The 24,399-nt window shown below is 46.1% G+C and overlaps 15 protein-coding genes across 15 annotated transcripts; 7 read left to right on the forward strand and 8 right to left on the reverse strand. All coding sequences in view use genetic code 12, as the record gives it.

Annotated features, from left to right (window-relative positions):
- Positions 1 to 113: 113 nt before the first annotated feature.
- Positions 114 to 1,880, forward strand: DAK2 (Dihydroxyacetone kinase 2; the record flags this gene model as incomplete). The annotated part of the gene is made up of 1 exon (XM_006687490.1): positions 114 to 1,880. The coding sequence occupies one exon, from the start codon at positions 114 to 116 to the stop codon at positions 1,878 to 1,880; it is 1,767 nt and encodes a 588-aa protein (XP_006687553.1).
- A 361-nt stretch (positions 1,881 to 2,241) lies between these two features.
- On the reverse strand, positions 2,242 to 3,936 carry LYS14 (lysine requiring protein; the record flags this gene model as incomplete). The annotated part of the gene is made up of 1 exon (XM_006687491.2): positions 2,242 to 3,936. The coding sequence occupies one exon, from the start codon at positions 3,934 to 3,936 to the stop codon at positions 2,242 to 2,244; it is 1,695 nt and encodes a 564-aa protein (XP_006687554.2).
- A 1,276-nt stretch (positions 3,937 to 5,212) lies between these two features.
- Positions 5,213 to 8,220, reverse strand: CTA8 (Heat shock transcription factor; the record flags this gene model as incomplete). Its single annotated transcript, XM_006688614.2, has 2 exons — positions 5,213 to 6,881; positions 7,700 to 8,220. 2 exons carry the CDS (start codon positions 8,218 to 8,220, stop codon positions 5,213 to 5,215), a joined length of 2,190 nt encoding a protein of 729 aa, XP_006688677.2.
- A 653-nt stretch (positions 8,221 to 8,873) lies between these two features.
- On the forward strand, positions 8,874 to 11,753 carry ALA1 (Alanine--tRNA ligase; the record flags this gene model as incomplete). Its single annotated transcript, XM_006687493.2, has 1 exon — positions 8,874 to 11,753. One exon carries the CDS (start codon positions 8,874 to 8,876, stop codon positions 11,751 to 11,753), a length of 2,880 nt encoding a protein of 959 aa, XP_006687556.2.
- Positions 11,754 to 11,792: 39 nt separating this feature from the next.
- On the reverse strand, positions 11,793 to 12,674 carry PSN45_000056 (uncharacterized protein; the record flags this gene model as incomplete). The annotated part of the gene is made up of 1 exon (XM_006688616.1): positions 11,793 to 12,674. The coding sequence occupies one exon, from the start codon at positions 12,672 to 12,674 to the stop codon at positions 11,793 to 11,795; it is 882 nt and encodes a 293-aa protein (XP_006688679.1).
- Positions 12,675 to 12,940: 266 nt separating this feature from the next.
- On the forward strand, positions 12,941 to 14,554 carry PSN45_000057 (serine/threonine-protein phosphatase; the record flags this gene model as incomplete). Its single annotated transcript, XM_006687494.2, has 1 exon — positions 12,941 to 14,554. The coding sequence occupies one exon, from the start codon at positions 12,941 to 12,943 to the stop codon at positions 14,552 to 14,554; it is 1,614 nt and encodes a 537-aa protein (XP_006687557.2).
- Positions 14,555 to 14,745: 191 nt separating this feature from the next.
- PFS2 (pre-mRNA cleavage and polyadenylation factor (CPF) complex subunit) lies at positions 14,746 to 16,137 on the forward strand (the record flags this gene model as incomplete). Its single annotated transcript, XM_006688618.1, has 1 exon — positions 14,746 to 16,137. One exon carries the CDS (start codon positions 14,746 to 14,748, stop codon positions 16,135 to 16,137), a length of 1,392 nt encoding a protein of 463 aa, XP_006688681.1.
- Positions 16,138 to 16,354: 217 nt separating this feature from the next.
- On the reverse strand, positions 16,355 to 17,296 carry PSN45_000059 (6-phosphofructo-2-kinase; the record flags this gene model as incomplete). The annotated part of the gene is made up of 1 exon (XM_006687495.1): positions 16,355 to 17,296. One exon carries the CDS (start codon positions 17,294 to 17,296, stop codon positions 16,355 to 16,357), a length of 942 nt encoding a protein of 313 aa, XP_006687558.1.
- A 1,024-nt stretch (positions 17,297 to 18,320) lies between these two features.
- Positions 18,321 to 18,857, forward strand: ADI1_1 (1,2-dihydroxy-3-keto-5-methylthiopentene dioxygenase; the record flags this gene model as incomplete). The annotated part of the gene is made up of 1 exon (XM_006687496.2): positions 18,321 to 18,857. One exon carries the CDS (start codon positions 18,321 to 18,323, stop codon positions 18,855 to 18,857), a length of 537 nt encoding a protein of 178 aa, XP_006687559.1.
- Positions 18,858 to 18,896: 39 nt separating this feature from the next.
- GIM4 (Cochaperone prefoldin complex subunit) lies at positions 18,897 to 19,271 on the reverse strand (the record flags this gene model as incomplete). The annotated part of the gene is made up of 1 exon (XM_006687497.1): positions 18,897 to 19,271. One exon carries the CDS (start codon positions 19,269 to 19,271, stop codon positions 18,897 to 18,899), a length of 375 nt encoding a protein of 124 aa, XP_006687560.1.
- A 195-nt stretch (positions 19,272 to 19,466) lies between these two features.
- PSN45_000062 (uncharacterized protein) lies at positions 19,467 to 20,306 on the forward strand (the record flags this gene model as incomplete). The annotated part of the gene is made up of 1 exon (XM_066157391.1): positions 19,467 to 20,306. The coding sequence occupies one exon, from the start codon at positions 19,467 to 19,469 to the stop codon at positions 20,304 to 20,306; it is 840 nt and encodes a 279-aa protein (XP_066013488.1).
- Positions 20,307 to 20,329: 23 nt separating this feature from the next.
- On the reverse strand, positions 20,330 to 21,607 carry WBP1 (oligosaccharyl transferase glycoprotein complex, beta subunit; the record flags this gene model as incomplete). The annotated part of the gene is made up of 1 exon (XM_006688620.1): positions 20,330 to 21,607. One exon carries the CDS (start codon positions 21,605 to 21,607, stop codon positions 20,330 to 20,332), a length of 1,278 nt encoding a protein of 425 aa, XP_006688683.1.
- Positions 21,608 to 21,701: 94 nt separating this feature from the next.
- On the forward strand, positions 21,702 to 22,004 carry URM1 (Ubiquitin- modifier 1; the record flags this gene model as incomplete). Its single annotated transcript, XM_006687498.1, has 1 exon — positions 21,702 to 22,004. One exon carries the CDS (start codon positions 21,702 to 21,704, stop codon positions 22,002 to 22,004), a length of 303 nt encoding a protein of 100 aa, XP_006687561.1.
- Positions 22,005 to 22,007: 3 nt separating this feature from the next.
- NAS2 (putative 26S proteasome regulatory subunit) lies at positions 22,008 to 22,667 on the reverse strand (the record flags this gene model as incomplete). Its single annotated transcript, XM_006687499.1, has 1 exon — positions 22,008 to 22,667. The coding sequence occupies one exon, from the start codon at positions 22,665 to 22,667 to the stop codon at positions 22,008 to 22,010; it is 660 nt and encodes a 219-aa protein (XP_006687562.1).
- Positions 22,668 to 22,859: 192 nt separating this feature from the next.
- PSN45_000066 (uncharacterized protein) lies at positions 22,860 to 24,281 on the reverse strand (the record flags this gene model as incomplete). Its single annotated transcript, XM_006687500.1, has 1 exon — positions 22,860 to 24,281. The coding sequence occupies one exon, from the start codon at positions 24,279 to 24,281 to the stop codon at positions 22,860 to 22,862; it is 1,422 nt and encodes a 473-aa protein (XP_006687563.1).
- Between the last annotated feature and the right edge of the window lie 118 nt (positions 24,282 to 24,399).

Genomic DNA, 24,399 nt, shown 5'->3' on the forward strand with positions numbered 1-24,399 from the left:
CGACCAAATCGCGCTAACCGCACTCTAACCGCTACTACGCGCACCATCGCTCACACTATCTCTCGCACCTCTTATAGCATCGCACACCGCTCCATGGAAATAGCAACTCTCTAATGACTTTGGCTAAACATTGGGTATACAAGCCCCACGAAGACATAGTATTGTCCCACATCAAGGGATTGTGCGCCAGCAACCCAGCTGTGGCTCTCATCCCATCTGAAAAGGTTGTGTTCAATCCCCATTCTGATACCTCCCGCAAAGTGTGCTTGATTAGTGGTGGAGGAGCAGGCCATGAACCTCTTCATGCTGGGTTTGTCGGCACCAATTTATTGGATGCAGCCGTATCAGGTGCTGTGTTTGCGTCACCATCCACAAAACAAATCATGGCCGCCATTAAGACCAAATCAGACAAATCACAAGGTACACTTATCATCGTCAAAAACTATACAGGTGATATTCTCCACTTTGGACTCGTGGTGGAACGGGCTAAGAGTGAGGGTTACAACGTGGAGATGTTGGCGGTGGCGGACGACGTGGCGGTGGGTCGCAAGCAGAACGCCATGGTGGGAAGAAGAGGTTTGGCTGGAACTGCTCTTGTGCACAAGGTGTTGGGAGCTGCCACTGCCACCACCACCTTGACGCTTGCTCAGGTGGTTGCATTGGGCCGTGCTGTCAACGGGGCGATGGTAACGGTGGGCGCATCATTGGACCGTACGTCTGTACCGGGCAAGACACATGATGAAATCGAGTTCAACGGGCCCAACGAGGCCGAGTTGGGCTTGGGCATTCACAACGAGCCCGGCACTAAAATGTCGCCTATTCCTGCCATAGACGACTTGGTCCGCGACATGTATGCCATGCTCGTTTCACCAGACGATGAAGATCGTCACTACATCGACTTTGACCTTAAAAACGACGATACGGTCTTGCTCATCAACAATATTGGTGGAACCTCATCGTTGGAGTTGTACGCCATTGTTCAGCACGCCATTTCCGGGCTCCCATTGCTGCACCAGCCACAGCGTGTGTTGGTGAGCGACTTTGTTACTTCGCTCAATGCCCCTGGCTTTTCTATCACTTTATTGAACTTGTCGAGTGTTGAGAAGAACAGCGGGTTTAGCAAGGCCGAAATTTTGGCGTTTTTGGACGCTCCTACTGATGCTCCAGGGTGGAAACCAAAGTCTTATTCCCTGTGGGATAGTCCCAGTGTGGAGATCGAGTCGCCTATGAAGGAAGTTGCACCTGTGTCGTCGGATCTCAAAATCAATGGGTCACAGTTTTTGCAGCAATTGCAAAATGCGATGTACACCTTGAAGAAAGCCGAGCCTAAAATCACACATTACGATACTCTCGTTGGCGATGGTGACTGTGGTGATACTCTCGTGATGGGAGCAGACGGGATCTTAGCGGCTGCAAAAACCCCTGAGTTCCAAGCGGCTCTGGCTGACCCAGTAGCGGTTTTATCTAGAATCACTGAAATCGTCGAGGAGAACATGGGTGGAACCTCGGGTGGAATTTACTCGATTTACCTCACTGCATTGGTCCACCAATTGCAGAGTTTACCCGATGTCAGCGTCGAATCCGTTGGTAAAGCTTTGTACAAAGCCCTATACGACGGGTTATTCAAGTACACGAACGCCCGTGTCGGTGGTCGTACATTGGTGGATACTCTCCAGCCTTTTGTTGACACATTAAGCGAAACCCACAACGTTCTGAAAGCTCTTGAAGCTGCTAGAGCTGGCTGTGAAAAGACTAAGGAGTTACAAGCCAAGTTCGGCAGAGCCAGCTATGTTGACGAGCTGGAATTCAAGGCCGATGGTGGTGTCCCAGATCCGGGTGCCGTGGGGCTTTTAGCCATTATGGAAGGGTTTTTGGCGTAATGAGAGCCATTACTTTTTCGTACCGTTATAGTTCATTAAAAGTTCGCGATGTTATATAAGTATATTTGGCTGCAAAATATGTATTCTTGTATCTGGCTGCCGAAAAGGACTTACTCGACACTTATGGAGCTATTAAACAGCCCGCACTTCTCCTCTCCAGTCATGGGCCAAAAGCTTAGTTGGATCTTCGTTTTACATTGGAGGCTGGGATCAGGAACTGTTGGACTTACACCGAACCACTCATATAGCCCTCTCTATGAATGTTAGCACTTATCAAACCAATAGGTACGTATTACACCAGGGGTGGTTCAGATATGGGAACATAAATACCTAATAATATATAAATATGAAGGTACAAATATTAATATGTCACAAGATCTATATCAACGTCAGACTCGTCAGTTATATTGTTCTTGTGTTTATTCCAAATCTTGTCGATGATCCGGATAGAAAAAGTGGCTGATCCCGCTTCACTTATACGGAAAAACTGCTTCACAATGTTCATTTGGTCCTCGTCATAACAATTCAAACCACAGATAAACATCGGCCACTGGATCATGAGTGGTCTCCATCTGGTGAAGTTAGGCATTGGAATATCACTGAGGATCTTCATGAGTCCCACCAATTGGTCAGTGACAGGTTTAACTTGATCATCATCGTAGCTGAGTCCAAACCCTTTAGTAAGCACACTTAATATGCCTCCTAGACAGTATGCGTGATGGGAGATATCCATCCAGTTTATCACAATAGTTTTACCGTTTACTTGTTGTACATCCAACAAACAGCCATTGGGGACAGACCCCCCAAAAAAGTCATCTGGGCTCAAGTAGAATTTTTTGTTAACAAACAGGATCTTGGTCAGCTGGTAGAACTCGGACAACATCCGAATGGTGTTCAAGGGAAACTTTGGAGTGGCCACAGCACCATTAGAAGAGACAGTAGGGTTTGTGGTGACGGCTGAGTCTCGAGCTACGTTCATGAACTTAATCAACTCTTTGATAGAAGGAAGTAAGCTATGAGCAAACCCAAACATATAATTGAACCCAGAATCCGACAAAAGCCCAATTTCCCTCAAAATTGTCAAATCATCATTATCATCAAGTTTCATGATCGAGTCCAATTCGGCATCTGTTTGTAAAGTTCCACCTTTGGCAGAGCTCAACCCCGCCAAAAGCTCAAAAGAAATGAACCAAGTCTTGCAGAAGATCAACAATTTGCTTTCTTTTAGGTCTGAGTGCATGGAGTACTTCAACAACAAGTCCTTTGCACCTTTCAAGTGAGGCCGCCAATTCTGCTTGGTATTGGAGGCGTTGGCAGATGTCAAAAGAAGAACGGTGATCAACACCAGTTCGATATTAGATGTGTGCTGCCTGCGGTGTTGCAAACCGGACTTCTTGTCAGATGCCAGAGGATCTTCATTCAACGCGGGGCCGAGGAGTTTGAGACATTTCAGAAGATAACTGCAGTAGGCTTCTTCGTGGTTAGCCAAGCCAGTGCTATTATATGCCTCCTTAGCTCCCTGAGCTAAAATGGCCGCCAAAAGAAATGGTTCTTTCGAGGCACAGAACAAAACCACATCCCGAGATGGATTGTAATACCCTCCCACAGACTCTTGGTACGGATTGAACGGGAGGATGAGGGTTGCAAAGTTGGTATAAAACTGCTCAAGATAATACCGTTCGTGGGGATACTTTACCTTGATATAGTCGTAGGGTAAGTTGCGTGGAATAGTGTTCTGCTCAAGGTGACTGTTGTTCAGGTAGATCAGCCGCATGATCGGAATCGATGGTGGAGAAATATGGTTCATTATACTTGAACTACTTTCCAGTGACATCATATCGAAATCATCACCAATCTCAAAGTTTGACTCCACCATGATACTTCCCACAAGGTTGTTCAAGTCGGATGCCAAGAGATTCAAGTCTTCTTTGTTGAAATAGTTGTCAAATAGCATATCTGATTTCACCGGTATTTCTGGTTCGGGCGCATTCAGGTGATCAGGACCACTAGTCAGACCCAGGACCGAGGCCTTGGATGCGGGCAGTGGATGCGACATGTCGTGGTCGGCAGATCGGTGTTGCGGCGGCGGATGAGGCGACAACGGAAGATGTTGATGGTGATGCTGATGCTGAGGAGGGGGTGGAACGGGGGAGCCCAAGTCGGCATGGTACTTGACGGCCGGATGGTATGCAGCCAAATGTGGTAGGGCGTAGCCGTAGGGAGGCTGGTACAGGCCTGGCGACGGACCACCTGGGGGTGGTCCGTGAGGGAGGTGGGCGTGCTGACCTAACGTCTGGAGCAGGGTCATCTGTGAGAGTGGCGGTGGTACCTGCGGCACAAACAGAGCCTGGATTTGAGTGGCTACTGGCAGCACCGGTGGCATATGTATCGACGGCCGATGTGGTCCTGAAATGTGCTGTTGTGATGGGTGTTGTTGTTGTGAAGCTTGTGATAGTGATGTCGATAGCAGCAGGACGGTGGTATCAGCCCTAATACTGGCAGCGTGGGCAAGCAGCATCACGTGTTGATGGTACAGAAGCAGCGGCACCAGCGGCACCAGCGGGAGGGGAGTATTTGACTTTGTTTCAGCAAGCTGTCGTTTCTGGTGGTTGATGTGATGATTTGGTTCTTTTTTCAGCACCTTCGATAACTGGGGGTTCTCTGCCAAAAATTTCTTCAGCACTCGAAGCACCTTCTCCCCGATTTCGGGATAAACACATACCTTATCGAGGCGGGTACATTTTGAACACAGCGGTTTGGTTTCATCACATTTAATTTTACGGCGCTTGCACTCTCGACATCCGAGCTTTGAATACATTTTTTTCTTTTGTCCTTCAGACATGGAGATACCTCCATGACTGCTAGTGCTACTTGTATCTTCGACTTCAGCACTGCTCATTTCTTTATGGGGTTGATTTGTATGGCTATCGAAGTAACAAGTTTTATTATCGCGACTAGTTCGCTGGAGTTGCGACCCACAGTTGAGTGCGGGCGTGTTGATAACGGATTGCGAAAATAAGCTTTTGAGTCGTTTCAGATATGATGGCTAACTATGTAGGTTGTATTGCTATATTTAGATATGGAACGAACGTATTAGAGATTCATGACAACTTGGTCAATAAGTGCATGCGCAAGGACCACAAATAGCATCCTTACCAGCACCATTTGCCACAGAACCAATTGATGCTAAACGGATCAGCCGTGCCAAATAAACTTTACAATCAGTTAAGGTTAAAGATAGTAAATAAGGATCTCGTATCACCTCTCGCCTGTTTATGTGGGGTTTATTGGTGGAGTATTAGGTTTATCTCCCTAGTGTACAGTACTATACATCAGTCGTCAATTTCCTCAATATTCAGCGTCTTGAACCGTTTTCGTTTTGGCTCGGGTTCGTCTTGGTTTACCGGGGTATTGGCCGACGAATTGCTGTGGAGGAAGTCGTTGACATCAAAGTCCAAGTCGATTCGAGGCGACATCTGCGTCAACGGAGAACCACTTGAAAAAGAAGAGCTGGTATTGGCCCGGGAGGCCAGCTGTTGCTGCGCTTGACGTTGGGCATTAAGTTGTTGCAGAAGAAGCTGTTGCAGGTTAGAGAGTTTTTGTACCCAATCTTGCACCTGTTGGATCGACTGGCCATTTTTATAAAGATTGTGTTCCAAGCCATTAATCACATCATCTCCAACCGCGGGAGGGTCGATGTTGACGTCGTCAGGGATGTATGGCGTATTACTGGCATGGACATCACTAGGGGTGGTTCTGTTTGACCTATATGCCTGGTTCATCAACATCAACCGTGGTTTCTGAGGTTGCAGCTGTTTGTCGGTCAAGTCATCCAAGTTGAAATCTTCGTTCAAGGTATCCAAGTCCAACCCATTAACAGGATTGGGCTCATCATAATTTACCTCCAAGATCCTACCGGTGTTATTGTTACCGTAGATGGTGGCTAAAAACTTCAAGATCTTATCGAGGGTCTGCGATTGCTTAGCATGGCGCTCGCGGGCCATATATGTCTCCAGCCACAACGTCTTATTATCCTTACGGATTCGTCTCAAGTCTTCAGAAAGGGCCAATTGGTTCAACTTGATATTATCCATCTCGTTCAAAATCAATTTCATGGTGGGGTTCTTCTCGGCCATTTCTAACTCGTTGGCCATCGATTTGTTCCGCACTATATTGTCCAACAAGTCTTCTCTACCGCTGATGAAATTGGGGTTCAGAAACTTCCAGTTCTCATCACCGTTCTTGTCATCTTTCAAGGTACCACTGCTAATATCCTGGACCTTGTGCCAGCCGTACATGTTGAGCTGTCGTACAAAACTGGCAAAGTTGTTGTGCTTAAAATACTTGGGTAAAATATCCTTCATGAACTTCTCCCGATGGAACACCTGGAACGACTCACCGTCATCATCCCACCGGATATAGTCATGGTTGGCGGGATCGTTAACCATGGACCAGATCTTCATCACAAACGCAGGCCGCGTTTTGGGAGTACTGATTTCTCTCTTGCGCTTGTTAGCGGCTGATGTAGGTCCAGCCGCTGCCACCGCGGGCACCCCGTCGTTGCGGCTGGCCAGGTCAGCACCTGCCTCCAAGCTTAGTGGCTGGAACCCCAACCCGTTGGGAATCACCAGGTCTGAGAGCGGCTGCAATGGGGGTAGGTTTGAGTAGAGTTTGGGCTGTTGTACGAGCTGGTTTTCAAACGGGAATTCCTGGTCGTGCTGCCGGTTGTAGTTATTGATTTCATCAATGGGGTCGTCGAGCGACGATAGGATGGGGGTCAAACCTGAGGCACCATCGGGTTGATGGGTGTCTAGTGACATATCGAATGGGTAGTCGTCTCTGGTGATGACCTGGATATCTTCGTGGTCGTCGCCATTAGAGGGTGTTTTGGCGGAGTGGGTGGAACCTACGGCGGAATTGCGGGTTCTGGCGGTGGGGTCTTTCAATATGCCAATGATGTCGTTATTATCAGGGTACGACATGATATTTGCAATCAGATGGCTAGATTGTCAGGTGACGGTTGCTACTGGCAAACAGGATAGGGGCTAGCAGGGATGTAGCGAAGCTAGCACGCGTGTGGAATGGGTGGGTGTGTGGTGACGATACGTGTCAATTGAGGAGGAATAACAGGTAGCTCAGTGGCTTGATTTTGCGGCTGCTAGTATATGAAGCAGAGGAATGGAGAGCACCTGAGTAAATCTTCTAGAAAATTCCATGACTGAGAAAAAAAAACAATATGGGCGTGGCGAAACCGCTGGCACTCACGTGCGGCAGACGGATGCTTGGGGAAGCGCATCACGTGATCAAGACTCCCTCCCCAGTATCTACCATAAACTCTACAAAACTAGTCCTACCACAAGCTCTCAGATTAGAATATTTCATTAGCACTCGTATCTATTTACAGCATCGTCACATCAAACATCTGCAACTATATTCCAAGAAGCCGGTAGTCGATATTGGCAAATATGTCGTCAAGCTTAATGCCATTGATAATTCCGTGCGTCTCACAGTTGGAACATTTGCAGTCATTATCAGGGCACCGGCACTCGACTGGTGACAGGTCAGTCGGCAGACTGGCTCTCGCGACAGCCAGCAGTTGTGCTTGCACCGGCTGGTAATTGTATGTCATGAGGTTGAAGTCTGAGACAGCAAGAGCTGGCACAGAAGAATCGGCTGTAGAAGCCGGAGTCAGCACGAAAGAAGTCCCTAGCCCCATCTCTCGTATTGCTGTGTCCAACTCCAGGCGGATATCAAAATCATAGTTCTCGCCGTGATGTACCGCACATGACTCACACTGACAATCGTCTCCACAGAAGCACGGTGCCACCGCGCTCTGACTGGCCCGCACGCTGCGTCGAAGCTGGTCTCGCAAAGATTCCTGCTTTGCTTCGTGGTTGTTGTCAATAAACTTGAACTTCTTTTTGTTCTTGTTCAAGTATTTCTTCAAGATCTTACTTTTATTATTGGTATGATTGCATCCACAAGAACGGTTTCGTACAAGACCGTTCGAGCAACAGGAGGTGGCGACGATGAAGCTGTCACTATTCACTTCGTGCTGGGTGACTTTGATCTGAGACTCTTCTGTATATGGACCGATGATATCTCTGGTGGTGATATCAATAATGTACTCGATCGATGACTGGATGATGCGGATGGCTTTACCTTCGGGCTCAACATGTTTGGCAAATATGGCGATTCGGTAATTTGGATTATTGCTGATCGTAGGTCTTCCTTTGGATCGAACCTGTAGAAGTGGCCGTTCGGAGTGTTTGCATAGACTCGACCGGTGACCTCGTATACACTCGATACACGAGTACTTGAACTCTTCTTTCACAATCATATTATGTGCCACAAACACTTCTAGGAATATGTGTCGTTGTACTGTGGCAGTTATGTGCTTGTAGATGTGAGATGGTTTTGACCAGTGCGTCGCGGCGAGCAAATAAAATGTCTTAAACAGGAAACTGGCAACCGGTTGGAGTGTGCGAATAAGTTCGGGTGCACTTAAGTGAGGATTAACCTGGGTTTGCAGATGCTAAGACCCAGACGATACAATGACAACGGTTTTTTCTGGAGCCGATTTGGTGGGGTTGGGATTGATTTTGATTTGGCTGCAATAACCGGTAAATATGAATGCAGAGAAAGACTCATACAAGCTATTGAATCAGAGAAAGAAAAATCGTCGTAGATGGGCCTAAGTCTACCCTACAGTCTAACCTAGAATCTTTTCCGATTAGCCGTTTATGGGTTCGTGGCAACTAGATGGTGAGACCGCATCCATTATAGCTCATCCAATAATTGTCCTAATATGTTCAAAGCTTTGAATATGCCTCATACATCGTATTTCTACCTGCAACATCACTTCATTTCCTAACACCACCATTTGTTCTCCACCGGTGTTCACCCCAGCCAGTTTGACAATTACTGGTGTACGCACGTCGCGCTCGCATGAAAAAAAATCTCGAAGACGTTCCCATCCTTTTTAATTAATGGATGATAAGAGCATTGAAAATGTCTACCAATAACAATATCGAATGGTCTGCTTCCAAGGTCAGAACTACGTTCTTGGACTTCTTCAAAGACAAAAAGCACACGTTTGTGCCCTCGTCGTCTGTGGTTCCCCATAATGACCCTACGCTTTTATTTGCCAACGCTGGGATGAACCAATACAAACCTATTTTCTTGGGTACCGTTGACCCCTCGTCTGATTTCGCTAATTTGAAGAGAGCCGCCAACTCCCAGAAATGTATCAGAGCCGGTGGCAAGCACAATGACTTGGAGGATGTGGGAAGAGACTCTTATCACCATACTTTTTTTGAGATGTTGGGAAACTGGTCTTTTGGGGATTACTTCAAAAAGGAGGCCATTGGATTCAGTTGGAACTTGTTGGTCGGAACCTATGGCTTGGATAAGGACCGCTTATATGTATCATACTTTGGTGGTGATGAAAAGCAAGGGTTGGACCCAGATTTAGATGCTAAGCAGCATTGGTTGAACATTGGGGTTGCTGAAGACCACATTTTACCGGGTGACGCCAAGGATAACTTCTGGGAAATGGGTGACCAAGGCCCTTGTGGCCCGTGTTCCGAGATCCACTACGACAGAATCGGTGGCAGAAATGCTGCTCATTTGGTCAACATGGATGATCCAAACGTATTGGAAATCTGGAATATTGTGTTTATTCAGTATAATAGAGAACCTGACAGTACCTTGAGATCATTGCCCGCCAAACACATTGATACAGGTATGGGGTTCGAGAGATTGGTTTCGATTTTGCAAGACAAGTCATCTAACTATGATACTGACGTGTTTACGCCCATCTTTGACAAGATTAGAGAAATCACCGGGGTCAGACCCTATACCGGTAAATTTGGTACCGAAGACAAGGACGGAATTGACACCGCCTACCGGGTGATTGCTGATCACGTGAGAACGTTGACTTTTGCCATCACCGATGGAGGAGTGCCCAATAATGAAGGTAGAGGGTACGTGTTGAGAAGAATCTTGAGAAGAGGTTCCAGGTACGTGAGGAAGTACATGAACTACCCTATTGGGACGTTCTTCCAGCAATTGGCTCCTGTTGTCATTGAACAGAACAAGGAGATTTTCCCTGAAATTGCCCATAAACTGCAAGACTTGATGGAGATCTTGAATGAAGAAGAATTGAGTTTCGCCAAAACTTTGGACAGAGGTGAAAAGTTGTTTGAACAATACTCTATCATTGCTTCTAAGACCCCTGAACAGACATTGAGTGGAAAGGATGTCTGGAGATTATACGATACCTATGGATTCCCAGTTGATTTAACCAGATTAATGGCTGAAGAAGCTGGATTGAGTATCGATGAAGTTGGGTTTGAAAAGGCCAAGGAAGAGTCCAGAGAAGCATCCAAAGGGCGTAACAGCAAAAGCGGTGCTCTGTTGGTAAAATTGGATGTCCATGCACTTTCGGAGTTGGATTCCAATGACTCTATTCCTAAAACTGACGACTCCTACAAGTACGGTTTAGACAATATTAAAGCCAAGGTGGTGGCTATCTACGATGGTGCCGGGTTTGTTGAAGTTGTTTCTGATACGACTTCCAAGCAATATGGTATTCTTTTGGACAGAACTCCATTCTATGCTGAACAAGGTGGTCAGGAATACGATACAGGTAAGTTTGTTATAGACGGCCAGGCAGAGTTCAATGTTGAGAATGTCCAGGTTTACGCTGGTTATGTGTTGCACACGGGTAATTTGGTGGAAGGAAGCATCAAGGTTGGAGATGAAGTGATTGCTGGATACGACGAGTTGAGAAGATGGCCAATTAGAAACAACCATACCGGTACACACGTATTGAACTATGCTTTGAGGGAAGTATTGGGTAACTCAGTTGACCAGAAGGGTTCCTTGGTTGCACCTGAAAAGTTGAGATTCGACTTTAGTCATAAACAGGCTTTGAAACCAGAAGAAGTCTCCAAGGTCGAAGATATCTCTAATGAGTACATCAAGGCCAACAAACAAGTTTACGCCAAGGAGGTGTCTTTGGCCGATGCTAAGCAAATCTATGGCTTGAGAGCTGTGTTTGGTGAAACTTACCCAGACCCTGTGAGAGTGGTTTCGATTGGAAAGTCAGTCGACGACTTGTTATCCAACCCCGACAACAAAGACTGGTACCATTTTTCGGTTGAGTTCTGTGGTGGTACCCATGTCACCAAAACAGGAGATATTAAGGACTTGGTGATTATCGAAGAAAGTGGTATTGCTAAGGGTATTAGAAGAATTGTTGCGGTGACTGGCACCGAGGCTCACCGGGTCCAACAAATTGCCCACGACAACGAAAAGGAATTACATGAGATCAACTCGTTACCATTTGGACCTGCTAAGGAGTCTAGAGCCAAGGACTTTGGTGTCAATTTGAAGAAGTTATCCATTTCTGTCACCGAAAAGCAGAAGTTGAATGAGAAATTCAACAAGTTGGACAAGGCCATCAAAGATAACTTGAAGGCGATCCAAAAGGAAGAAACCAAGAAAGTGATGGATGTTGTGAATGAGTGGTTGCAAGACAAAGAAGCCAAGAACTTTTTGGTCAGCCATGTCCCCATTAACTCCAATGCAAAAGCTATTGCCGAAGGTCTTAATTTGATCAAGAAACTGCATCCTGAAAAATCCATTTACTTGTTCACCGGCAAGGACAAAGTTGCCCATGGATGTTACATTTCCAACGACGCTCTTGAAAAGGGAATTAATGTCACTGATTTGGGAGTGGCTGTTTCTTCCAATATCGGAGGTAAGGCTGGTGGAAAGGGTAACACCATCCAAGGTATGGGTGACAATGTTGGCGGAGTTGACAAGGCCATCGAGGAGTTGACTGCATTGCTTAGTTCCAAGTTGTAGTGCATAGAGTAATAGTATTTTATTTAAGAGACTGTAGTATTATTTCTGAGGACTGGTGGTGGTCATTGTCTCTTCTTCCTCAACTGAGATCTCTCTAGCCTCACCACCCAAATTCCCCACTACATCGGCCACAATCACCCTTAACGCCTCCACACTCACGTGCTTGTCACCTATAACGCTGATGGTATTAACTCCCCAGGCAAAGTGTGGATAACTGCCTAATTTCACGGAGCCAGCTCCATAAGTAGCATTGCTCAGCAGCTGTAGATCTGCCAAAAAAGGGGCCAATTCACTCTCTTTTGTTGTGGTCTTCACGTAGAACCGTTTCAACCTCAGGTCTACATCCACCCGCCTTTTAAGCGAGTCCTTCAACCCCAACAAAAGCTTCTCGAACAACTGCGGCACTCCTGGCAAAATATATACCTGGCTATTAATACCTACCACTGGAACCCAAAGCGAGTCATCCGTATAAATCTTGTCCACCAGCACCGTGTCACTGGCGACGGGAAACGTGGCCATGCGGTAAAACGCCGCGAGCCGGCGGTCTGTCAATGTCGTTAGATACTCTGTTCGAAGTGAGTGCATTCTGTCCACAGTTTGCTGATCACGTTTACACTCGACGCCAAAGGCATGAGCAATCGACTCATAGGTTATATCGTCATGAGTGGGTCCAATGCCGCCACTGGTGACTATGAAATCACAGTCATCGTGGATCAATGTGTTAAGGGAGTTGGTGATATCGTCACAGTCGTCCCCACAGACAATGGTCTTTTTCACGGGAATTGAAAGCTCATTGAAGCAAAACTTGGCAAAAACATGCAGATTTGTGTCGAGTATCTTACCATTTAATACTTCATCACCTATAATTAAGCACCCAGCCTTTCTGATAGGATTTACCATTGCAAGTGTTCTTGCAAGCATATATTAAGGTCGCGCGCAAAACCCGCACAGTTATGGCCTGGCAGCAGCGGAAACCGGTCGCGGCGCCGAACCGAGCGCACCGCCAAGACTACGTGCACACACCGCACGTGCTAGTGCCACCGCGCAAGATGTTCAAGCGAACAAACGGAAAATGCTTACAAACGACATCATCCCTTTAACCTTTGAGGCTTTTCCTTTTGTCAACTTCCCTTATAACCCAAGTTTCCCTCCACTTCCCTTCTTCGTGACACACCTGTGACACCCTCATGCGAGATAGCCCGCCCAAGAAAGACCCTCTACCGAAAAGTTCTGCCCCCCTTTCCCATCCTGGCACTGCCAGCGAATCATCCACTAATGACGATTTAGAACCAGATGAGCGTAGCTCTGCGCTATACCCTTCACGATACACCCACAGTTCTGCTATTAAGATAGAACGCAAGAACCACCTAACTATAACCCCTAATTCCATTAACTATTCGGGTACCAATGCTCACACCAGAAAAACCACCAAGAAAAGAGATGCTCTGCCCAACTTGAACCTGGACATCGGCTTTCATATGGCCAACTTGTTGACTGCCACGTCCTCCAACAGCCCCACCTCTCGCCTGGTGGTGGCAGGTGTTGCTGGTGCTGTTCTGGGAGAATATAGCTCTTCTGTCGACAGTGACATGTCTCCTGTTTTCACCAGCCTCGAGTACAAGGACAGTGACCTGCTCCTGTCGCTCGGATCGTTCTCAAGCCTGCCCAAAGCCACCAGTTTTCAGTACGAGACTGAAGGCATTATTGGCAACTTGGACCCGATTTCAGAGTCGCTGGAAAATTCTCCCACTCCTGACGAGGCCATCAAGGTCACAGTGCAGAAGTTATCACAGGTGACATTGGCGTCTTCTTCGTCGTCTGATGTTCTGCCTCCTTTGACCCCCGTCAGCCGCAGAGGCTCCTACCCCGTGGATATTGATGCAATAATCACCCGTTTGATAAAAATCGGCAACGATAAACCTGCCAAAAAGTCCAAATTGAGCAGGGATAAGTTGCCATTTACCTCCGAGGAAATCAAGTATATTTTGAACAAGTCCAGGTCCATCTTTTTGGACCAACCGACATTATTACGGTTGGCTCCTCCTGTGAAAGTGTTGGGAGACTTGCATGGCCAATATACTGATCTTATTCGGATTTTCAACAAATGTGGATATCCTCCTCACAGCAACTACTTGTTCTTGGGGGACTACGTTGATCGAGGTCACAAGTCCTTGGAAACCATCTTGTTGTTGTTGTGCTATAAGATCAAGTATCCTGAGAATTTTTTCATGTTGAGAGGTAATCACGAAAGTGCCAACATCACCAAAATCTACGGGTTTTATGATGAGTGTAAGAGACGGTTGCCCAGCTTGACTGGAAATCATAAGATGTGGAAGATGTTTGTAGATGTTTTCAACAGTTTACCCATTGCTGCCACCATCAACGATAAAATCTTTTGTATCCATGGAGGCTTATCGCCCGATTTACACAATTTGAAGCAGATTGAAGACATTAAACGTCCTACAGATGTCCCTGATAAAGGATTATTGGCTGACTTATTGTGGTCAGATCCTGATCCTTCTGTTAAGAATTTCTCATTGAAAAATTGGCCCAAGAATGACAGAGGAGTATCGTATTGTTTCGGAAGAAAACATGTCGACCACTTCTGTGCCACCTTTGGATTTGAATTGATTGTGCGTGGTCATATGGTTGTTGAAGACGGCTACGAGTTTTTTGATAAACGGAAGTTGGTGACGATATTTTCGGCCCCCAACTATTGTGGTGAATTCAACAACTACGGGGCTGTGATGAGTGTGGACAGATCACTCTGTTGCTCATTTGATCTCTTGAAACCCCTTTAGCTTAATGTGCTATTATAGTTATAGTTAGATGTGTCTTGTTTATGACAATGACGATTAACTTATGTATGTTTGTTTTAGAATACAAATATGTTTTGTAATATCTGCGCGAAAATTCGCATCATCGCTGTAAGTGTTTGAATAAGACTACCAGTGTTTGTACATTAGATTGCATATCATTTTCGCATCCAAAGATGAGCTACAACAGACCCGATAATGACAGGTATGCAGTATACCAACAGAATATCGAACAACAGCTCGCTTCTCAGGGTAGAAAAGCTGCTCACAGAAGAATTGTCGACCATGGAAATAATATGGGAAGATGGTATTTACTTCGATCCATTGGACTCGACGCCCAGAGTATCGGGACCATTCGTCCCGAGTCATCGTATTTGATTGATCTCTTACCCTCACCGGCCTACTCGAACTACAACTCCAATAAAAACAACTTATCAGTGTTTGACACCCAGACCAAGTTTGTACATTTATCTTCCAATAAAGAAAAGCATACGATATCGGCAGTGAAATGGACACCTGAAGGCCGGCGGTTATTGGTGGCGGCCCACAGCGGAGAGTTTACTTTATGGAATGGGATGACGTTCAACTTCGAAACCATCACCCAGGCCCATGACTCAGCTATATTGGCCCTTAAGTACAGTCACAACGACGAATGGTTACTTAGTGGAGACCAAGACGGAACCGTTAAGTACTGGCAAACGAATTTCAATAACGTGAACATTCTCAATTGCCATACCGATGGGATCCGAGATATCTCGTTTTCTCCTAATGATACCAAGTTTTTAACTTGTTCAGATGACTCGACCATGAAGATCTGGAACTTCAACAACGGTAAAGAAGAAGCCCATTTGACCGGTCACCACTGGGATGTCAAGAGTAGTGACTGGCACCCGAATCTCGGGTTGGTGGTGAGTGGTTCCAAGGACAATTTGATTAAATTGTGGGATCCTAGATCGGGAACGTGCATTTCAACCCTCCATGGATTCAAGCACACCGTCACCAAGACGCGATTTCAACCCAATGGAATGCAACGGTTATTAGCATCGGTGTCACGAGACCGGTCCTGTAGAATATTTGACTTGAGGACGATGAAGGACTTGATTGTATTGAGAAACCACGAAAGTGACTTGTCGTGTGTCGAATGGCACCCATTACACCCTTCGATGTTTACGGTGGGTGCCTACGATGGGTCTATTAGTCACTACTTGTTGGACTCGTACATTCCAGATGATGATAAGGAACAAATTAATACGATTTCTCCTAGTCACACGATTCCATACGCACACGAAAAGTCGATTCATGCGTTGGAGTACCATCCGTTGGGACACTTGTTGTGTTCGGCGGGGGCTGACAGATCTGCACGGTTTTGGTCTCGGTCTCGGCCTAACGATCCTATGGCGTTCCAAGATGCCTTGTACACCAATGATAAAAACGGTGCCTGGTACTATCAGGCAAACAATAATGTGAATGCAGTGATAGCTCCACCAAGCAATGGAGTGGGGGCTGCTACAAGTGCGGCACAAGTGCCTGGATTGCTGAGCATTCCAGGGTTGAACTTCTCGCACTAGGATGATCTGGAGTAGGAAAGAACATAGTATGATTAATATTCTACCTAATATTTTAGCACAGGAAAGTGACTCAAGGCTTTCAGGTCAATCACTTGACACTAGAGCACCGCACTATATTCGCATACTATCAAAATTCCATAAGTCTATACGCCTTTACTTATTTCCTTATATTCCCAATATATATAGTACCGTCCAATGTCTATAAAACCCTTAAAGCTCAGTAGTTGCAAATCCTGTCATTAATTGTGTCTTTGTTCGTCTCAAATTCTGCGTGTCTATAATAGTCTGCAACCTTATCATAATAAAGCCGTGCATCGTATTTCAGGTAGGCCGCAAAATACTCACTCATAACGTTTCCCACCTCACTCTTGTGAAACGTCCGTTCATGGTAATCAGCACCGCCGTTCTCCACCACCACGTAGCTGGCCAAAATTTCACGGTACGACTGCAACTCTTCTTCATCGATGGGCTGGTACGCCCGTCTGTAGTTACCAAGTCGTTTGGTAAAGTCGTTGATCGACTGCTGGTATTCCTGGTTCTTGTAATCGTCATTCTTCGTTTTAGCATTAATATTATAGTGGATTAGCAATGGATCCGTGCACTGAATGTCGAGCACTACCAAGCTGTCCAACACCAACCCTTCGTTGGCTACTCGCTCGTGGACCAACTTCACCAAGTTGGATCGCCGTTCGCGGGTGGTATTGGTGGCATCAAGAATACCCACATTGATGGTTTCCAGTTCCAACTCGTCTATCAACGAGTCCATCGAGTTCATGGCGATGATCTCTCGTTTGAAGATGAAAAGCTTGTTGTTGGGATCAAAGAACTCATAATTATGATAGGTATCCGTGGTCTTGAGGGTATCTCTTCTAACTTGTCCACAGTTGAAGACCTTGGTTTTGAGATGTGGATGAGAGTTGAGGTGTGTGGCAAGCAGCTGGGAAATAGTGCTCTTGCCAGTGGCGGGCAAGCCGACAAGGATTATGATGTTTTTGCTTGAAGTATCATTAAGGTGTGAAAAGGACGAAGCTGGTGTCATGGCCATCGAGGTGGCAGGAGTTCGCGTGTAGGAGGATGTTGTCAGGGTCTGAGCAGTGGAGGTGCCGGCAGCATCGAAGAGAGACGCCATCGACGTCGAACTATTAGAAGCTGAGGTCATATGAATAGTTGTTTGGGTGAAAAATAACTTGCGAGAAGTTGAGATTTAAAGTGCTATGCTCGATTATTGGCGCATGGGCGGTAATTTTCCGAGATCCACGCGGGCTAGCGGAGATGCGCTTTGCCGGACTGGACCAAGGGAAGTGAGTCAGGTCGCTGAGTCATGGCACCGGACCAGCGGTGTTATTCTTATCTATCACAGGGGATAGATCCCACGGGTCTATATCGAATGTGTAGCTTGTAATATCGCTTCTACGGGGTGTATTTGCACTTGTATTAGTTATTAGGCGAGGACCCTTAAGTGCATTGCATCACGCAAGTTTTTCCGAGTGAAGGTCTTCCTCCAACACGTTGTCAACTGATGGTCGGTGACCCATGAACATGGTGCGTCTCATTGATGTAGTGCCCACCCGTTGAGAATAACCCATGGGTTGTACAGTATCTTCGGTATGAATACCGCACCTCCTTAACCTAGATGTCGCATTAGTAGATAGCGCACCCTAAACAATCGACGTCCTCTACTCAAGTAAAATGTCGCACCGTGCCAAAATTTAATTTCCCTACCAGGTGGACCCGTATGGCACCAAGCTAATTTATATCGCAGCCCTATTTTTCTCTACTCTACTTCCACCAAATATTCAAACTCAGATATAATCAAGAATAGAACGCCATACTAGTAGAAGGTGATTGAGAGTTTTTGTGTAGCTCTAAACAGATATGGCTGGATGATAAAGAGTGATTTTTGCAGCTCTTCAAACTCCCATCCGATTTAGAGCATTGCTGAATGTGGATTAGATGCGACATCCATTTTTGAGAGGTGGGCCATCCACCCTGAAGACAGTGTATTAGCAATATCTACTCCCCGCTCGCCCCAAGGCGCCACATACATCACACGTAACCGGGTCAAGACAGGAGGGCGGTGTTCACGTGACCTAACATCAATGTGTGTGTGGCGTTCACGTGACCAACCACACCCACCTGGTGTTCGCGCCAAATTGCTCATCTAATCACTCACAATCACCACCATGGTAGCGTTCTTCTATCACGACAATAAGGACACCCCCGAAAACTTCACCGACGAACACAGCTCCGGCACGCCCGTGACGGTAGAACGGCTCAAACAGCTTGGGGTTCTCTATTACTACGTCACATCCAACGAACAGCTCAACTCCATCGCCAAAGCAAGAAACTACAAGAACAGAGACGAAATCACCCTTAATTTGGATTCCTTCAACGGCGACTTGGGTGCCTTCAACGCCAAAATGGCCCAGTTCTATAAGGAGCATTACCACGAAGATGAGGAAATCAGATACATTGTGGATGGAGAAGGTTATTTTGATGTCAGAGACGTAGGCGACCAGTGGATCCGGGCCAAGCTTAACGCCGGCGACATGTTGATCTTACCAGCTGGAATCTACCACCGGTTCACGTTATCCAGCGCCCAGAAGAACATCAAGGCGGTGCGGTTATTCAAAGATGAACCCAAGTGGGAGGCCATTAACAGAGATACCGATAAAGTCACGGAAGCCCGGTCTGATTACGTTCGTGGTATCGCCGTATGACCGTGTATTAAGGTATTTATATTTATAATGTATGTTTCTTCATTGGCGAATGATCTTGATATGGTTGTTCTTGATCCAACTCTCTAGGCTGGTACGAGCACTTGCCACCAGTTTTTCATGGCTTTCCCGCTGTTGTTGTAAGCTTTTGATGTCGGCATCCAAGAGCTTTATTACTTCGTCGACAGTTTTCTCTACCAATACCCCCCCAATCATTTTGAAACACTTACGCCCGGCGCGGTGGTCTGGACTGATGCTGGTGAGAGTTTTGTCCACAATCACGTATTCCTGGAGCTGAGCCTGGATAGTGCCGAGCTGCTCTTGCATGTCGGCGATGTCGGCCTGAAGCTTGTTGTACTGCTGTTGCAACGCGGCTGACTTTTGTTCGTCGGTGCCGGACCTTGGTTCGTTTTCCATGGTGTTGCTGAACTTTTTTTCCAGCTGTTGATATGCGCACTCTGACCATATAAACTGGGGTCCGCTGCAGAACAGAAAATAAACGGTATAAAATGACCTATGGAGGGTGGGTCTTGTCACCCAATGATTTTGAGTCATTTATTTATGTGTTTGCTTAGTTTGGGGGCTTGTTGGCTCTCCCTCCCCATTCTGCAAATGGATGCAAAAAACTTCACGGTTGCAGCCGTTGGCAGTATGGTGAAGGTCAAGACCGTCGATGAAGCATTTAAAAGAATTCAACTAGGAGTTGATCCCCAGCATAGTACTGTATATATTGTTGGTAAACACGATCAACTTCTTTTCCGCTACGATGGAATGCTCCCACCAACTTCTGCTCCTGTTCCTGCTGATGACAGCCCAAAGCTTGGTGATGTTGCAAAACGAGGAAAGATTACTGGATTTCTCGATAAGGCCATCACCCAGCTAGATTCAATTGAAGATTCTGCCAAGGAAAAGCTCAACAGTGTCTTGCCCGGTAAACCCAAATTGAAACCAACAGTTTCGCCAGTATTAGTTGAAAAAGCCGTATGGGTGCTCCAAAAGGCACAGGTTTTGCAATCAAAAGTGACCCCCGATCTTATGCCAGTGTCTCCTTGTATTGACTCGACTCAGGGAGATGGAGGGTCTATTTCCTTCAGCCATGGTTCAGCTTTTTCTTCACAAGGAAAAATTGAACGGAACTTTGAGGCTGGGTGGATGGTGTTTGCAAAGTACAAAGATAAACAGGATGAAACCGTTTCTTGGACGTACTCCTACTCGGTTCAGGGGACGGTTCCAGCTGGATACAAGGGCCAGTTGTTCATCAAAGATCCCAAGTTTACCGAAATTTTATTCAAACAGAAGTTCTTTCAGGTACTGGAAGTAGCTGAAAACATTCAACAATCACAGTTTTCCACTCGAGTGTTGGACTACAACTCATTGTTCGAGTACCACTTCTTGACCAGCGACAAATCAGTGTTGACATGTGACAGGGTGCTCGAGATACATAGTTTCTAGTTTATGTATTCAGTATAAAATTTTTATTGGTCTTTCTTACCTACATCTACCTTGCTTACGTATAAGAAGTTCACCACGAAAAAGAACCATGCGATAACCACCAACACGGCACTGACAACATAGAACCAGGCGTTGGTAATATCCCACGATCTCTTATACTCATCGTTGGCCAAGTGTCTGATAGCCACCACTTGTTTCTCCAATAAGTAGGTGAGACCAGGTCTCTTGTAGTCCAATTCAAACGTGAACATTCCATGCTGGTCGGGAATGGTAAAGTTGACAGAGTACACGTAGGTGTCCAACACTTTGCTTCCTTCAACCGACGAGGCTTCACCCAAAGGTTGTAAGTTTAATCTTTGGTATGGGTCCAACATCTTAAAGCTCAATTGTAAAGTCTCCTCGTCATTTTCCACCACAAACGGCTTCCATTGGCCATCTACCAATTCACTAACTCCAATGGTATAGACCACTTGATCTTTGATTCTGTACAAGGTGGAGTCGAGGTTTTGAGGCTCGTCAGCCTTATGGTGTTGAACAAACTGCAACTTAAGTGCATTCCTCTGACCAATGGCCCATAAGAGCAACTCTTGCTTCAAGAGCTCGATCGATCCAACCCAAGTGATACGAGTACCACTCAATGCCTGGAGGGATACTGCCAAATGACTCTGTTGGCCGAATCCCCACGAGTTCTCGTTATCAACAGGGTTGATGTTGTCATTGGAAGAGAAACTAGTTTTGCTGGCAGTCAAGATCGGAACCAAGTTCTCGTTGTTGCTGAGAATCGCTGACTGGCCATCGTACTCGGTGTCAATGGTAGATAATATTCTGGCACAGCCGATATTGTCCTTGGTCAACTTCACCTTGTCAGAAGCTTCAAAGTGGTCGATCAACTTATAGCCCTTTGGCGATGGATAAATGCCTGCTTCGTTGAGAAATTCTCTAATTACATCAGGGTAATTGTAGTTGGAGTCTCCCACAAACACGAGATTGGCAGTCTTAGCAATATCAACCAAGTTCTGTTTATTCAATTGTTCCTTCCTGTTTATCTTCTTGGAAGAGGTGGGCAAGAACACGATGTTGTCAAAGATAGCATATCCACTTACAAACATCAACAAATCGGAATCTTGGTACCCTCTGAGCAATATTTCGTGGCCCAACAGCTTGAAGGTTTCAACCACACGTTTCAACTCGATTGGAGGCTCGGCCAAGTCAATCTTAACGGAATCATACACAACCAACGATCTTTCTGCTACCGCAAGAAACACGAGCGACAATAACGCCACGAGTCTGGTGATAAACATAATAGATTCAACTTTTCACCAAGTGTCTTTTTCTGTCGTTGTCAAACCTGTGCGCGTTTCTTTACTGAGTATGAAAAATTTGTATTAGGCTATAATGATCAAAGTAAAGGTAGAGTTTTTAGGTGGCTTGGACATCATCAGCAACCATGAGAGACAACACAAGTTGACGCTCCCACTTGAAGAAGGCGATGCCACCATGAAAGACGTCATCACTTACATCTGTAAAGATATCATCACAGACCAGAAGGATGTGCCTGTATTCATCGAGGATGACACCGTGAGACCAGGGATCTTGGTGCTTATCAACGACACCGACTGGGAGTTGGAGGACAAGGAGGAGTATGTTGTTGAATCGGGCGATTTGTTCACCTTCACCAGTACCTTACATGGAGGTTAATTTCTATAAGGGTACGATTTTGCAACCCAAAAGACCTCTTCCATTCCAACTGTTAGAAGGCACCAACTGCAACTCCACCACCGACTCGGCTCGCAATACCCGTACGTCTACAGGTGTGTCAATGCTGGTTTGTACTCGTGCCACAACGGATGCCAACTTGTTGTGGTTTCCTGCGTGAATATCTCCACCAAAAACAACGATACGATCGCGTTTCTGAAGCCCAGCCCTGTCGGCTGGACTGTTTTCGAGCACGTCTTCTATCACCGCAAATGGAACCAGAGACTGTATCGTCGACGTCTTTTGTTCTATCGCAGATGAATCTACTGCTTTAAACTGGTCTTGTAGTTTCGATTCAATCATTGCCAATACACGTTTGTGGTCATTTCGTAAACGGATAATTCGAACACGTACAAGTCGAATGCCTACCACGTCGATATCATCACGCGGAAACCCATCAGGCGTCACTAAGGGAGTGCTCATTTCGGCGGCGAAATTGGTGGCCAATATATCGAAGAGAGCCGACAACTGATTTTCAAGCTCTTTTTTGATCAACAGCAATTGCTGGTAATTGAGGTCATCGTGCACTTTGTAGGTGGTGAACTTGTCTGAGTCCAAGTTCAAGGAGCTCATAAGACCTTCAAACGAGTCTTTTTCGAGTGTCATTGCAGAGAGTTGTACAAGAAAATTCGCGGTACATTGATTTGGGTAGATATGGTACACCACCAAATGGGTATTTACAAAATCTGCTGAAGCGATCGTGTTCATACACACGAGAAGTTATATTGTAACTTAAGTATTTTACAAGTATAAGGGCAGTGTACCTAAAGTCCGTGTACTTTTTTTAATATATTCTATTTACCTTAATGGCTGCGAATCGTCCAGGGTAGAAATGGCAAATGAGTAGTTGGACACAACCTCCATCTCGTCCAGATCCTCCCCTTCGCTGATTTCATTCCACGAAGCGACGGTCAAAAGCACAAAGCCTATGATGACCAAAACGTCACCCACCAACTGAGAAGTGCTCAAGACGTTATCAAATAACCACCATTCCACCACACCAATCAAGAAGATCGTCAAAAGAGAACTGACAGATGATAGCACTGGATTTGTCAAGGAGATCAAAGACAAAAACAGAGCGCTGAATGAAAGGTTAGATACAATTGAGCCGGCAATGTAACCCCAGATCACTCCTGCTCCATCATAGTTGACCAAGTTGAACTTATGGATTCCCAAGATATCCACCAATATACACCCCACCAAAAGGATGACAGCCGTATACAATCCCAACAACGACATAACAAAGTTGGCAAAAACCATTTGTCTTTTCGGGGTGATCAACTTGGATAAGTGAGGAGGAATACACAAGAATTTCTTATAGAATACCTCATATAATCCATAAAGCACCGCACCAATGGAGATGGCTAAGTTTCCCCAAAACCTATATGGATAAGGGGTGTCAGCCCCGTCACTCGAATCAGAGTACAGTACAATAAACACACCGACAATGGCAATAAGGACAGAGTTTGCCTTGAGCCACGAAAATCGTTCATTCAACAACGGGATAGCGAAGATGTAGGCAGTGAATGCCGAACAATTGTAGATGGCTGTGACATCTGCTGCGTAGGTGAGGGCCATAGATCCGTACCAGGTGAAACCGGCAACAGTAAGTAACAATACCAACACAAAGGTCTTCCAGAGAATGTATTGGATGGATGGGGTCTGTACAAACGAAACAACACAGGCAGTGATGGAAGGCGTCAGCAGGATGTGTGGGTGCTGGTCGATGAGCTGATTGATTCCGTGGATGCGGTCATCGTCATTAACGTGATATTCATAGATAATGATGGACGTGTGATAAATGTTGTGGAACTGCTTGACTATGGCCTTCTTGAAGTAAAGCCAATAGTTTATCGTTGGTGGAGGTGGACTAGCACTGTTGGGGTTGATGGGAGCAGGTGCCACCACCGTAGGAAGCAATTCGGTGGTGGAAGATAACGGCTGGTACCCTGGCTTTGAGGGATCTATAGCACGCCTGGCCCTAGAAATCACGCGGTATACCGCCACCGACAACACCTGTAGTGGCCACAAAGTCCACCAAGATCCATGGGTGACTATTAATAGTATAATTGGCTCTTTAAACCCCCGAGTATAAGCCTGGGAAGTGAACTCAGTTTGCAACACAAACATTGTCAACGACAACACAAACAACACGGAGATAAAGACGATCTTCGTTTTGGAGTGGCCATCAGTCTGGTGTTGGTCCACTGTGACAGACATGGTTGTTATGAGAAGAAAGTCGATGAAGCTTTTTGAGTGCGAAGTGGAATTGGGCTCTGGCGGGGGCTCATACGGTCGGCGGCTTCAGATACCGCGCTGCTCGTGTCACCAAATGGAC

Source organism: Yamadazyma tenuis, chromosome 1 (assembly GCF_029203305.1).
Source record: "Yamadazyma tenuis chromosome 1, complete sequence".
In the NCBI taxonomy this organism is placed as follows: domain Eukaryota; kingdom Fungi; phylum Ascomycota; class Pichiomycetes; order Serinales; family Debaryomycetaceae; genus Yamadazyma; species Yamadazyma tenuis.